The sequence below is a fragment of the Heterodontus francisci genome, chromosome 4, assembly GCF_036365525.1.
Source record: "Heterodontus francisci isolate sHetFra1 chromosome 4, sHetFra1.hap1, whole genome shotgun sequence".
Classification (NCBI taxonomy): domain Eukaryota; kingdom Metazoa; phylum Chordata; class Chondrichthyes; order Heterodontiformes; family Heterodontidae; genus Heterodontus; species Heterodontus francisci.
The window spans coordinates 125743801-125758342 of NC_090374.1; the positions used below are offsets into that span (position 1 = coordinate 125743801).

Genomic DNA, 14542 nt, shown 5'->3' on the forward strand with positions numbered 1-14542 from the left:
TTGACCTGATTGGATTGTCCTGCCTTTTGTGGACAGGACATACCTGGGCAATTTTCCCTGAAACAGCTTGGCTAGGGGTGTGGCCAGTTCTGGAGCACAAGTCTTCAGTACTACAGTTGGGATGTTGTCAGGGCCCACAGTCTTTGCTGTATCCCGTCTGTTCAGCAGTTTCTTGATATCACGTGGAGTGTATTGAATTGGCTGAAGACTGGCATTGGTCGTGTTGGGGACCTCAGGAGGAGGCTGAGATGGATTATTGATATGGCACTTCTTGCTAACGATGGTTGCAAATGTTTCATCCTTGTCTTTTGCACTGATGTGCTGGGCTCCCCATCATTGAGGATGGGGATATTTGTGGAGCCTCTTCCTCCAATTAGTTGTTTAATTGTCTGGCAAAGGAGAGAGGGACACACTTGCAGAGAGGGAACGTAACAATATCAGCTAACATGGGAGCTAGGAAGGGAAGTTAGGTGGGGAGCAGTTTAGTGGGAATGGGATCAATGGAGCAGGAGGTGGGTCTCGTGGACAGGATGAGCTCAGAGAGGGGAGATGGGAAAGAAATTAGCGAACGATGTGAGTTCAGGGCTAGGTTGGGGGAATCTTAGAAGACGTTAGGCCCGATTAAGCGAGGGGAAGGGAAGGAAGTGGCAGAGGCAGCTGAACGAATGGTCTCCATTTTGGTGACAAAAGAGTCTGTGAGCATCTTGTACTTGTTGTTGGACATGTGAGTGGAGAGACAGGGGAGAGGGCTTTAAGAAGACATGTTGCATTATAGGAAATGCGATGGGGCTTATCATTGCAATCCAGGACAGTCCTGTAATAGTGAGCAGTTAGGTAAATGAGTGCAGGACCGATAGTGTTTTATGTGGTCCAGCCATATCTGGGGGCGAATCCAGTTATTCATCATATCTGTTCAAGTCTGCACCCCATAGACTTAGGGGAGCAGAGATGAGGGCCATACCAGGGGACCAACCAGGATGGAAAATACGGCATCTGAGGTAGACTCGAACCGATTCTTCATCCCAGCTAGCTTGCAAATGTTAGCTTAAAGGGCACTGTTTTTCTGAAAAGTGTTTGCCAAACCTTTCTCCTGTGTTTACCAAGCAGTGATGAGATGATGCAAATTTGGTCCATGTAACAAAAACTGATGCATGCCATATTGGCACCAGAACAGTTGGTATTTCCCAGGGACAGTCAGATACTAAACATGACTTATTGGATCAGGAAATATCCTTTTAAATGTTTCAACAAAGTGCTACACTTTGTTAGAGCTGGGGGATGCACTTCTTGCACTGAGTTGTGCAAGTGGATTGTTTTTTAAAGTGGTTTTATGTTATTTCAAAATTTACTTTTGGGTGTCTTTTCTACATAATCTGCAGGATGAGGATTTGTTATCTATTTCCTCAATGAAAAGGCCATATAGTTACATTCAGAATCAGCCTCACTGGCAAAGGCCTGGCAAGAAAACCTGTGGTAAAAGCAAAGTACTGTGGATGCTGGAAATCTGAAATAAAAACAAAGTGCTGGAAATACTCAGCGGGTCTGGCAGCATCTGTGGAGAGAGAAACAGTTAACGTTTCAGGTCTGTCACCTTTCATTAGAAACCCATGGACCCTATTGGTCAAGGAATTTGTGTATAACACAGAAAAGGGAGGTAATAGAAAGAAAGTAACACTTGCATTTATATAGTGCCTTTCAGGACGTCCCAACATGCTTTATAGCCAATGAAGTGCTTTTGAATTGTAGTGACTGTTGTAATACAGGTCAACAGCACTGCTCTTTTTTGAAATACTGCCATGGAATCTTTTACATCCACCTGAGAGGGCAGACAGGACTTTGGTTTAACGTCTCATCCAAACAATGGCATCTCTTGACAGTGCAGCATGCCCTCAATACTGCAGTGAAATGTTAGTCTAGATTATGTGCTGAAGTCTCTGGAGAGGGACTTGAACCCACAACTTTCTGCCTCAGGTGAGAGTGCTAGCAAGTGAGTCAAGTTTGACACTAGGCAGTGCTAAATAAGTCAATTAGGTCTTCGGTAACTTTTTAATTCATGGACTGTGGATGTGGCTGGCATGAGCAGCGTTGATTTCCCGTCCTAGTTTGCCTAAAGAAAGTAATGGTGAGCTGCCTTCTTAAACTGTTGCAGTCTGTGTGGCGTAGGTACTCCCACGGTGCTGTTATTAAGGAGGTGTTTTAGGATTTTGTCCAGCGACAATGAAGGAACAGCATCATATTTTCAAGTCAGGATGGTGTGTGACTTGGAGGGGAGCTCGGAAGGGGTGGTTCCCATGTGCCAGCTGCCCTTGTCATTCTCAGTGGAGAGGTTGTAGATTTGCGAGATTATGTTAAAGAAGCCTTGGTGAGTTCCTACAGTATATCTTGCAGATGATACACACTGCACTGTAGCCATGGTGCACAGGTGCTTAAAATAATGGACTGTGTACTGATCAAACAGACTGCTTTGTACTGGGTGAAGTCAAGCTTTTGAGTGTTGCTGGAGCTGCACCCATCCAGGCAAGTGGAGAGTATTCCATCACACTATGCCTTGTAGATTGTGGAAAGGCTCTGGGGAGTCGGGAGGTGAACTATGAAGGAGTCTACTACAGAGATTGATGCAGTTAATTCTATTTCCCATTCTCTATGCATCTTTTTCATTTTTTTCTGTCAATGAAATAAAGGTTGGATTATATTTTGTATTTTTACAGGGGACCAGATTATCAGCTGATGTTGAACCATTTGTGCCAAAACAGCAAGCAATAGGAGTCAGTTGGTCTGAATCGTCATCTGCTACATTGCCGAGATATTTAACGACCTGCTATCCTTTTGTTCAAGATCCTTATGTGGATAGGTGAATATTAATTTATAATTTTGTAGCTTGTTTGTATTACAAAAGTTAAGAAAAATTCTAGCAACTTGGAGAGACACTTCCAGTGTTATCTTTCAGGATCCTGTGATGCCAAGGTTAATGAAAGAAAAGCCCTAATTTTCCCTGGAACAAAGAGGATAACGGGTATTGGAGATGTTTCCAAACCTTAATTAAAATTTTTGGGAAGATAAACAATAAAAGTTTGTCTCTGATGGTTGACAAATGCATATCATTGAGCCACAAGCTGAAAATGGTTATTAGAACATGAAATGTGTTACCAGATGTGCTTTCAAGCCAGTAACTATAGCATAATCTAATCCTGTTTCTCACAAACAGCACTAAAATTGACTGTAGAAACAGAACTTTGCTGATTAACGTAACAATGGTTTTAAGTCTAGTCTATGTGGGAGACACCCTGCAAATATTGACAGATTTCCAGGGTCATCCTCGCCTAGCTTCTAAAAGATAGTGTCAGCTGGATGAACAATATGCTGCAAGACAGAAGACACAGAGCACTGCTGACATATGTACAGACATTTGATTGTAGGTTCTGCTCGCCCTTCTGCCTCTGCCCCGCCCTGCCCTTCTGCCTCCCCCGGCCCCCATCTTTCCTGGAAAGCAGATGAAACTTTTCATGCAGAGTCAGAAAGCCATGGAGTGCATATTGAAGCAGAGACCATTTCAAGTAGGCTAGTTAATTACTCAAAGGAATGGGAATCAAGGAAGAAGCTGTAACAAGCAAAGTGGATAATAGGGATCCTGTAGATGTAATTTATCTGGACTTCCAGAAGGCATTTGATAAGGTGCCGCACAAAAGGTTAATACACAAGGTAAGTTCACATGGGGTTAGGGGCAATTTATTAGCTTGGATAGAGGATTGGCTAACCAATAGAAAACAGACGGTCGAGATAAATGGGTCTTTTTCTGGTTGGCAAGATGTAACTAGTAGGGTGCTGCAAGGTTCAGTCCTCAGGCCCCAACTATTTACAATCTATATAAATGACTTGGATGCAGGGATAGAAGGTACTATAGCCAAATTTGCAAATGACACTGAAATAGGTGGGACAGTAAGTTACAATGAAGAAACAAGAAATCTACAAATGGATATGGATAGATTAGGTAAATGGGCCAAAATTTGGCAGATGGATTTTAACGTGGATAAGTGTGAGGTTATCCATTTTGGTCGGAAGAATAGAAAGACAAATTATTATCTAAATGGAGAGAAACTTCAGAATGCTTCGGTGCAGAGGGATCTGGGTGTCCTCATGCATGAATCGCAGAAAACTAGTATGCAGGTACAGCAGGTGATTCGGAAGGCAAGTGGAATTTTGGCGTTTATTGCTAAAGAAATAGAGTATAAAAGTAGGGATCGTTGCTGCAACTGTACAAGGCATTAGTAGCACCTGGAGCATTGCTTACAGTTTTGGTCCCCTTACTTGAGAAAGGATGTAGTTGCATTGAAGGCAGTTCAGAGGAGGTTCACTAGATTGATTCCAGAGATGGGGGGGGGGCTCGTCTTATGAAGAGGGATTGAGCAGTTTAGGCTTTACTCTGTCGTTTAGAAGAATGAGAGGAGATCTAATTGAGGTTTATAAGATGATTAAGGGGATTGACAAAGTAGACAAAATGTTTCCTCTTGTGGGACAATCTAGAATGAGAGGTCATAGTTTTAGGATAAGTGGTAGCAGATTTAAAACAGGTGAGGAGAAATTACTTCTCTCAAAGGGTCGTGAATCTGTGGAATTCGCTACCCCAGAGTACGGTGGATGCTGGGACATTGGGTAAATTTAAGGAGGAGATAGACAGGTTTTTAATTAGAAATGGGTTGAAGGACTATGGAGAACGGGCAGGAAAGTGGATTTGAGGCCGACATGAGATTAGCCATGATCATATTGAATGGCTCGAGGGGCTGAATTGCCTACTCCTGCTCCTAGTTCTTATGTTCTTAATATGGGAAAAGGGTGAGCGTGTAGGATTAGGATTTACTATTCATATGGAGACTAAATACCACATGACTGGTCAGGCCAGTGACCTGTTTGTGTTGTAACTCCTATCTAATTGCACATAGCAGATAATATGTAAAATCTAATTTAAAAAAGAAAAATTGCTGCTTTTCTTTCTGCTTGTCTCGCTTCTTTGTTGTACATTTGTTAAAGAAGCTGCAATTATGTTTCCATATGCTGAAGTATGACTTCTTATGTGACCTTCAGTGAACACATTGACTAGTGGGAACTGTTTTTAGTGCATATTGTACGAACCATTTCACTTTTGGATAGATGTATTGCTTGTTGTGCGATTGTGCAGATCAGGAAGTTGTCAAGCTCATTTTCCCAGTCTACTGAGCTAGCTGGTCTCTGGCTGGGATGTTTTGATTATGCTGGTTCGCTGATGGAAGAAATGTACTCTTGATGGGTATTTATACAAGGACAGATAGTGACTTTTCTTACAATTGGTTCACAGCCATGTCCGTTAATAATCTGTTTTTTTTTGCTATACATTTTAGGCAGCATTTACACACAACAGAGAATGGCTGCAATAAACTGTCCCAGAATTTGTCAACGTTGAACACATCCTATCCAGTTATGTCATCTCACTTGCCTGTGGATTATTCCTTGTATTATTCATACAAAAAATCATCTGATACCTCATTGAATCTATATACACGCACATCTTTACGCTGTGATGACATTTGCTCTTCAAAGCACAAGTACAGTGGCAGTAGCCGAGGTAACAAGAAAAAACAGCCTGGCCAACAGGACTCTGAGAAGGAGAGATCATTTTTGGGCCAGTCACCTAAGGTATGTCATGTGGTGCTGTCATGCAGCAAGGCCATTTTCCTCTGGGTATCTATGTGAAAGATAATACTGTGCTATATGGTGAGCTGTGCTAATTTAGGATGCGTACCTTTCTAATCAGTTTATCCTTTTGTCTGATACATAGATGCTCATATTAATAGTTCTCAAAGTTTAAGTTTTAATGTTTTAAAAGTTGTGTTTGTATGCAGCTATACCACTGGTATCATTTTGAGACCAAATCAATTAGGGGCCAGCAGGCCTGAAGTACATTGGCTCTGTTCTCTAGCCTGGGAGGGTGGAGTTCTGCCAATATGTGCAATCACACATAGCAGAGCTCAATGTATTGAAGTCTAAATGCCAGTTAAATGTTAACCGGTCAGAATTTTTTATAGTGTTTCAATATTTAAAATGAGATTATTTGTTTTTGTCTGTAAGTCATAGTGGAAAAAGTAACTAAACTTTAAAATTTGCTGAATTATTGAATTTGCTGTTTTTGAATTGATGTTGCTTTGTGACTAGACATTATTGTTGTAACACAATGCCTTGAGAATCTTTCTTGCCTGTCAGATGCTTTTGATAGAGCTGACTAATTCTTACAAGGAATAATGCAGATTTCTGAATAGGGAAATCTCTTAATGATTTGTGCTTTTCTGATGGCTTAACAAATGGAGCCATTGCATGAGCCATACAGACCAGGAGGATCATCAGGCTGTGCTGAGCTAGATGATCTCATTTGGGGTGCTTCAGTTGGCCTCAACTCCTTAGATTCGGGAGAAGAGGTTTTTGCACCTAATCATTATTCAGTGACCTCTGCTCGAATTGTACATGTGTGGACATTGATCGGGAACATGCTATGCTTAATTGTGATCACCCGTTGTCACCCCCAGCTGAAAAGCCTGTCAACACTTGTCAAAGCTTACAAGTCAGTAATGGACATTTGGGTGAGGTGCTGGAGGCTAACTAATTATACTTAACTGTGGCTTTGGTCATATCACAATGACAACTTGTATTTATATAAACACCTTTTAATGTAATTAAATGTCCCAGCATACTTGGCAGGAGCATTATAAAACAAAATTTGATACTGAACCACTTAAAGGGATGACCGAAAGCTTGGTCAAAGAGGGAGGTTTTAAGCAGCATCTTAATGGAGGAAATGGAGACAAAGAGGTTCAGAGAGGGACTTCCTGAGCTTAGGGCCTTGGCAGCTGAAGGCATAGCCACCAAAGGTGGAGTGATTAAAATTGGGGATGAGCAAGATTCCAGAATTAAAGGAGCGCAGATATCTTGGAGAATTATGGGGCTGGAGGAGATTAGAGCGATCGGGAGGGGTGAGACCAAGGTGGAATTTGAAAACTAAGATGAGAATTTTAACGTCGAAACGTTGCTAACTGGGAGCTAATGTAGGTCAGCGAGCATAGGGGTGATGGGGTGACAGGACGAAATAATAACACAAAATGCTGGAAATACTCAGCAGGACAGGCAGCATCTGTGGAGAGGGAAAAGAGTGTTAACATTTCAGATCCATTCTGATGAGTATTACCAGCGTTTCCTGTTTTTATTTCAGATTTTCAGCATCCACAATATTTTGCTTTTGTATTAGGTCATAGTGTGAGTTGTGAGCAGCAGAATCTTAACTGACCCCAAGTTTAGGGAGGGTGGAAGATGGGATGCCAGCCAGGAGTGTTTTGGAATAGTGAAGTCTAGAGGTAGCAGCAAAGGCATGGATGAGGGCTTCAACAGCAGATGAGCTGAGGCAAGGGTGGAGTCGGGTGATGTTACGGAGGTGGAAATAGGTGGTCTTAGTGATGACACACATATGTGGTTGGAAGCTCATCTCTGGATCAAATATGACACCAAGGTTGCAAATAGTCTGGCTATGCCTCAGCCAGGGAAAGGGATAGAGACAGTGGCTAAGGAGGGAGGGCACGAGGGGGAGATAGGAGAAACTAGAGAAATATCGAAGTTCGGGCAGAGGGGAACCTTAGAATAAAGTTTGGTGCAGTGGGCTAGGGGAAGGGAGAAAGGTGGTAGATGCAGTTGATAGGATGGTCTCAATCTTAATGACAAAGAAGTCATTGACTTGTAAGCTTTGACAAATGTTGACAGGCTTTTCAACTGGGGGTGATCGGGGTTATCACAATTAAGCATAGCATGTTCCCGATCAAGTCCGCACATGTCCAATTCGAGCAGAGGTCACTCATTAATGATTAGATGCAAAAAAAACCTGACTTATTCTTTTCTTTAGAGGCGAGAGTGAAGGAAACATGTAAAATATATAAAGTCTTAAATCAAACCCTGTTAGTTATTTTGCACTGGTGATCATGGAACCGTACTACAGCAATGAGTTAACTCCTTCAAGGAGGGAATGAAGAAAACTGATGAGAAAAATAATTCTTCGGAAACATAGAAAATAGCTAATTTAAAAACTGTGTGTAGCCAGTAGTGAATGCATGCTCTTCTGCCTGTGATGTTGCATGCAAAAGTCCAAACATGGATGTTCTGCAGGTTGATCATCAACTGACTCACTGATGTTTGCAGTATCTGTCATTTCTAGGAAGTAAGGTCCAGGAAAGAGTTAAGAAAACAGGGGGAAAATGTAAATGAAGTACCTGAAGCTGCAACAGGTGAACGATTCCAACGGCCTGTTGTGTTTAAGGATAATACAACCAAAAGTCGTAAGAATATTTAATTTTTTTTGTTAAAAATTATTTTGTTTGATGCTTGCAATTCTCTGCATGTGATTTTTTTTCAAAATATTTCATATTTTAAAAAAAATTTAGAAGTGCAAGTATGGTTTTGGTTTAACATACATTATTTTTCACAAGCATAACTATCCAGAACTTAAACTAACAGAGCTCTTTTAACAAACTATTCGAATAATTAATTCTGTGATGTCTGTAATTGTTTAGAAGGCTATTATCTAAATAATTTTAAATATATTACTACATATAGATGTAGAGTTCCTATTGGTTTAGTTTGTTTTTGATTGACCAAGTACCTGTGAGATACAGCCTCTGAAATTCAGCGGTTCCGGGTGAGCATCCTCCCTGACCCAGGAACAGAGTGGCAGCACTAGTGTGCTCACCTCTGAAACAGTTATGACAAACTGCTAATTCTTTGCCATTTGTTGCACACTGCTGCTGTGACACTGTCATAAGAACATAAGAAATAGGTGCAGGAGTAGGCCATTCGGCCCCTCAAGCCTGCCCTGCCATTCAATAAGATCATGGCTGATCTGCCCCAGTCCTCAACTGCTCTTTCGTGCCAACTCCTCATAGCCCTCAATTCCCCGATATTTCAAAAATCTATCCTCTTTAAATACTTTCAGTGATCTAGCCTGCACAACTCTCTGGGGTAGAAAATTCCAGACATTCGCTACCCTCTGAGAAGAAATTCTTTTGCATCTCCATTTTAAATGAGTGTCCCCTAGTTTGAGATTCCCCCACTAGTGGAAACATCTTCTCAACATCTATCCTGTTAAGCCCCCTCAGAATCTTGTATATTTCAGTAAGATCCCCCCTCATTCTTCTAAACTCCAGTGAATAAAGGCCTAACCTGTTTAGCTGTTATTGATAAGTCAACCCTTTCATCCCAGGAATCAGCCTAGTGAATCTCTCATGAACTGCCTCCAATGCCAGTATATTCTTAAATACGGGGACCAAAACTGTACGCAGTACTCCAGGTGTGGCCTCATCAACACCCTGTACAGTTGTAACAAGACTTCCTATTTTTAAACTCCAGCTCCCTAGCAATAAAGGCCAAAATTCCATTTGCCGCCTTAATTACTTGCTGTACCTGCATGCTAACCTTTTGTGTTTCATGCACAAGAACATCCAGATCCCTCTGTGCTGCACTTTTTTGAAGTCTCTGTTCATTTAAATAATAGTCTGCCTTTTGATTCTTCCTACCAAAGTGCATGGCCTCACACTTTCCTACATTAAACTCCATCTACCAGTTTTTTTCCCACTCACTCAACCTATCTATATCCCCTTGCAGATTCCTTATGCTCTCATCACAACATGCCCTCCCACCTATTTTTGTATCGTCAGCAAATTTGGATATATTACACTCTGTCCTCTCCTCCAAGTCATTAATATAGATAGTAAATAATTGAAGCCATAGGACTGTTCCTTGTGGCGCTCCACTAGTTACGTCTTTCCAACCTGAAAAAGACCCATTAATCCCGACTCTCTGTCTTCTGTGAGTTAACCAATCCTCAATCCATGCTAATACATTACCCCCAATACCGTGAGCTCCCATCTTGTGCAATAATCTTTTATGTGGCACCTTATCAAATGTCTTCTGGAAATCCAAATACACTACATCTGCCAGTTCCCCTTTATCAACTCTGCTTGTTATATCCTCAAAGAACTCTAGCAAATTTGTCAAACATGATTTCTCTTTCACAAAAGCATGTTGACTCTGTTTGATTCTGTTAAGCTTTTCTAAATGTCTTGCTATTTCTTCCTTAATAATGGACTTTAGCATTTTCCCAACGACCGATGTTAGGCTGACTGGCCTATAGTTTCCTGCTTTTTGTCTCCCTCCCTTCTTGAACAGGGGTGTCACATTAGCGGTTTTCCAGTCTGCTGGGACCTTTCGGGAACCAGTGAGTTTTGGAATATTTCGACCAATGCCTGCACTATCTCTGCAGCCACTTCCTTTAAAACACTTGGATGCAGGCCATCAGGTTCTGGCGGCTATCTCATTGACTAGTTTCTGCATTCCAGGCGCTGAGATTAACTAGTATATTTTTAATCTTGTACAGAGGGCAAGCCATCTAGCAGATGCCAGCACAGCAAATCAAAGCCACTTCAGAAAATTCAAAATGAACCTGAGACTAAGACTGCTATCCCACCTGAAGTTGCATCAAGTGATTTCCCCATACTGCAACACTCAGTAGCACAGCAATCTAGCCGTGACCTCAGAAACACTCGGGTTTCCAGTACAGGCTCCGAACAGTCTGCCAAAGTATGGCCATCAGATGATACACCAGATACGGTATGGGGAACAATATTGTAAAATCAGTTTACACAATGCTTTAATCAAATCTTATTTACCATGTGTTCTTAGTTCAACTTTGAGGCATCACTGGTTGCATGCAAAATGTTCTTCATATCACTGATTTCTAGAATTTGACTGTTTTAAGCTTAAAGAAGTTTAAAATAACTTTCACCTAAAATAACTTGTCACCCAAATAAACTTAAGTAGAAATGTGGTGTACCTTGACTCCAAAAACATTGAAGGTTCTGCATGAGAAGCAGCTATTTAAACCTAAAATAATGAGGATTAAGGGTAAAATCTAGAAATGGCTGAGAAATTGGCTGTAAGGTAGAAACCAGGAGGCACTTCAATAACATAAACAACAACTGACATTATTAGCACCTTTTAACATAATAAAACATCCCAAGGAGCTTCACAGGAGCATTATGAAGCAAAATTAGACACTGAACCACAAAAGGCAATATTAGGGCAGATATCAAAGAGCTAGGTTTTAAGGAGCATCTTGAAGAAAGAAACGTAGCGAGTCGGAGAGGTTTAGGGAGGGAATTCCCGAGCTAAGGGCCTTGGCAGCTAAAGGTACAACCTCGAATGCCAGAGCAATTAAAATCAGGGATGCTCAAGAGCCCAGAATTAAATGAGTGCAGATAGAGGGTTGTGGGGCTGTAGGAGATTAGAGAAATAGGAACAAGGCCATGAAGGGATTTGAAAACAAGGATGAGAATTTTAAAATCAAGATATTGCCTGAGAGCTGTGGGAGCCAGTGTAGGTCAGCGCACACAAGGGTGATAGATGAACAGGACTTGGTGTGAGCAAGGAATTTTGGATGACCTCAAGTTTAATTTCTAGAATGTGGGAGACCAGCCAGCAGTGCATTGGAATAGTCAAGCCCCAAGGTAACAAAGGGATGAATGAAGGTTTCAACAGCAGATGAACTGAGGCAGGGATAAAGTCAGGTGATGTTATGGAGGTGGAAATGGGGGTCTTCCTGATGGTGCGAATAAGTAGTGGGAAGCTCACCTCGGGGTCAAATGTAACACGAAGGTTGAGAATGGTCTGGTTTAGTCTCAGACTGTTGCCAGGGAGAGGGACGGAGTTGGTAGCTAGGGAATGGAGTTTGGAGCGGGGACCGAAGATAATGGCTTTAGTTTTCCCAGTATTTAATTGGAGGAAATTTCTGTTCATGCAGTACTGGATGTCGGATAAGCAGTCTGGTAAGTTAGCAACAGTGGAGGAATCAAGTGAGGTGGTGGTGAGGTACAGTTGAGTGTCATTAGTGTACATGTGAAAATTAATGCTGTGCTTTTGGGTGATGTTGGCGAGGGACAGCATGTAGATGAGAAGTAGCAGGGGGCCAAGAATAGATCCTTGGGGAATACCAGAGGTAACTGTGGGAGTGGGAAGAGAAGCCATTGCAAGTGATTCTCAGGCTGCAATTAAATAGATAAGAATGGAGCCATGTGAGAACAGTCTCATCCAGTTGGACAATAGTGGAGAGGCATTGGAGGAGGATTGTGTGGCCAACCGTCTCAAAGGCTGCAGGCAGGTCAACAAGGAGGAGCGGGGATTGTTTACCTTTGTCACAGTCACATAGAATGTCATTTGTGACTTTGATAGATGTTTTGATACTGTGGCAGGGGCGGCAACCTGTTTGGAGGGATTCAAATATGGAGTTCTAGGCAAGATGGAAACGGATTTGGGAGGCAACAACACGTTCAAGGACTTTGGAGAGCAAAGGGAAGTTGGAGATTGGACGGTAGTTTGCAAGGATGGTGGGGTCAAGGGTTGGTTTTTCTGAGGAGAGACATGATGAGGGAAAATTTAAAGGAGAGAGGGACAGCACCTGAAGAGAGAAATGTTAACAATATCAGATAACCTGGGGACCAGGAGGGGAAGTTGTGTGGTCAGCAGTTTAGTGAGAATAGGTTGAAGGGAGCAGGAGGTGGGTCTGCTTGGTCATCAGAATAGAAGAGCAGAATATTTTTTAAAAGGCGTGAAACTTGTAAATGTTGATGTTCAGAGAGACTTGGATGTGCTCATACAAGGAACACAAAGTTAGCATGCAGATACAGCAAGCAATTAGGGAGGCAAATGGCACATTGGCCTTTATTGCAAGGCAATTAGAGTAAAAGAATAAAGAAATCTTGCTACAGTTGTACAGGATTTTGCTGAGACCACACCTGAAATACTGTGTGCAGTTTTGGTCTCCATATTTAAGAAAGGATATACTTGCATTGGAGGCAGTACAGCAAAGGCTCACTAGATTGCTAGGTTGGTCCCTGGTATGAGAGAGTTGTCTAATGATAGGCTGAGTAAATTGGGTCTATATTCTCTGAAGTTTAGAAGAATGAGGTGTGATCTCATTGAAACTTAAAAGATTCTGAGGGGCTTGACAGTGTAGATGCTTAGAATTTGTTTCCGCTGGCTGGGGAATCTAAAACGCAGGTACAGTTTAAGGATAAGGGGTTGGTCATTTAGGACTGAGATGAGAAATTTCTTCACTCAAAGTGTTGTGAATCTTTGGAATTCTCTACCCTAGAGGGTAGTGAATGCTCCATCATTGAATATATTTAAGGCTGGGATAGACAGATTTTTGGTGTTTCAGGAAATCAAGGGATATGGGGATCAGGCAGGAAAGTGGAGTTAAGGAAACTGAAGATCAGCCATGACCATATTGAATGGTGGAGCAGGCTCGATGGGCCATATGGCCTGCTCCTGCCCCTATTTCTTATGTTCTTATGCTTCATGGACAAAATGAGCTTGGAGAAGGCATGAGGGGAGATAGAGAGAAATTAGAGCAAGATGTGAGTTCAGGGCTAGGGCAGGTATGTTTAGGTGGTTGAAAGTGCTGATTTGGTGTCACAGGGCTTGGTGTTTTGACCCTATTGTTTCTAATTGCACTTAGCAATTTGAATTTAGCAGTTCAATAGAAATTATTCAAATTTGCAGCTGATGTCAAACTAAGAAGGGCAAATGAATTTGAGGTAAAAAGAGAAAGTGCTGGAAATACTCAGATCTGGCAGCATCTGTGGAGAGAGAAACAGAGTTAACGCTTCAAGTCGATGACCTTTCATCAGCTAGATCCTCAGTTTGACCTCTCATCCTAAAATGTAAACTTACAATTTTTTGGTTAATTTATCAGCATATTTATTCTTTATATGCTATCTTTGTTTCTCTGAAAGCATTTCTTGGCACTCCAAGAATATCTGACAGATATTCCCCATGAAAATGTTGAATTTTCTGTTTTTAATAAGTTTTTGAATTTAACTTGAATGTTAATTTTATTTTGGAGTACAGTAGGCTATCATTGGAAGATGCAAAATGTATTAGACAAAATCATAACTACTGAGCAAACTGATTTATATTATTTTTCTAGTCATTTGTAGCTGCAATTAATTTTTTTTTTTGGCGCTCTTCCATTGTGAAGAAAATCAATCTAACGTCTTGCTCTTTGTCTAGGATGAGAGATTGGCGACATCTCAGCTACCTGGATTTCCGACTACTGCAGAGAAATGTACTGTCTCTGATTCTGCTACTGTCACAGGTAGACAGATTGGCCATCCTTCCTTGTGCTATTTCTAGAAATGGTTATTCAGTGAAATATTTTTCAGCATAAGTAGTCTTAGTTTCTGAGAACTACATAGAAGAACTGATATAGTCTCCAGATTTGTTAATTATCTAGGTAGACAATTTTATAACAAAATGTTCAAAACATTTTTTACTTATTTTACTTTAAATTGCATTCTTTATTTCTGTGTGATAAAATGCAAAATTTCAGAAAACTTTTACTGTTGCATATACATGCTTAAACATGGTGCTTATATATTTAATGAGCTGAAATTAGTATGAACTAATATTACATAGACTTATTTTT

The 14542-nt window shown here is 41.2% G+C and overlaps 1 protein-coding gene across 4 annotated transcripts in view; it reads left to right on the plus strand.

Annotated features, from left to right (window-relative positions):
* Positions 1 to 14542, plus strand: part of LOC137369236 (selenocysteine insertion sequence-binding protein 2-like) — a 97797-nt gene that overhangs the window by 12310 nt on the left and 70945 nt on the right. For all 4 annotated transcript variants that reach the window (XM_068030119.1, XM_068030123.1, XM_068030120.1 and 1 more), the window contains exons 2-6: positions 2709 to 2851; positions 5373 to 5667; positions 8222 to 8342; positions 10436 to 10668; positions 14128 to 14212. In XM_068030119.1, coding sequence (XP_067886220.1) covers positions 2709 to 2851; positions 5373 to 5667; positions 8222 to 8342; positions 10436 to 10668; positions 14128 to 14212 — 877 coding nt within the window. The remainder of the gene's footprint in view (positions 1 to 2708; positions 2852 to 5372; positions 5668 to 8221; positions 8343 to 10435; positions 10669 to 14127; positions 14213 to 14542) is intronic.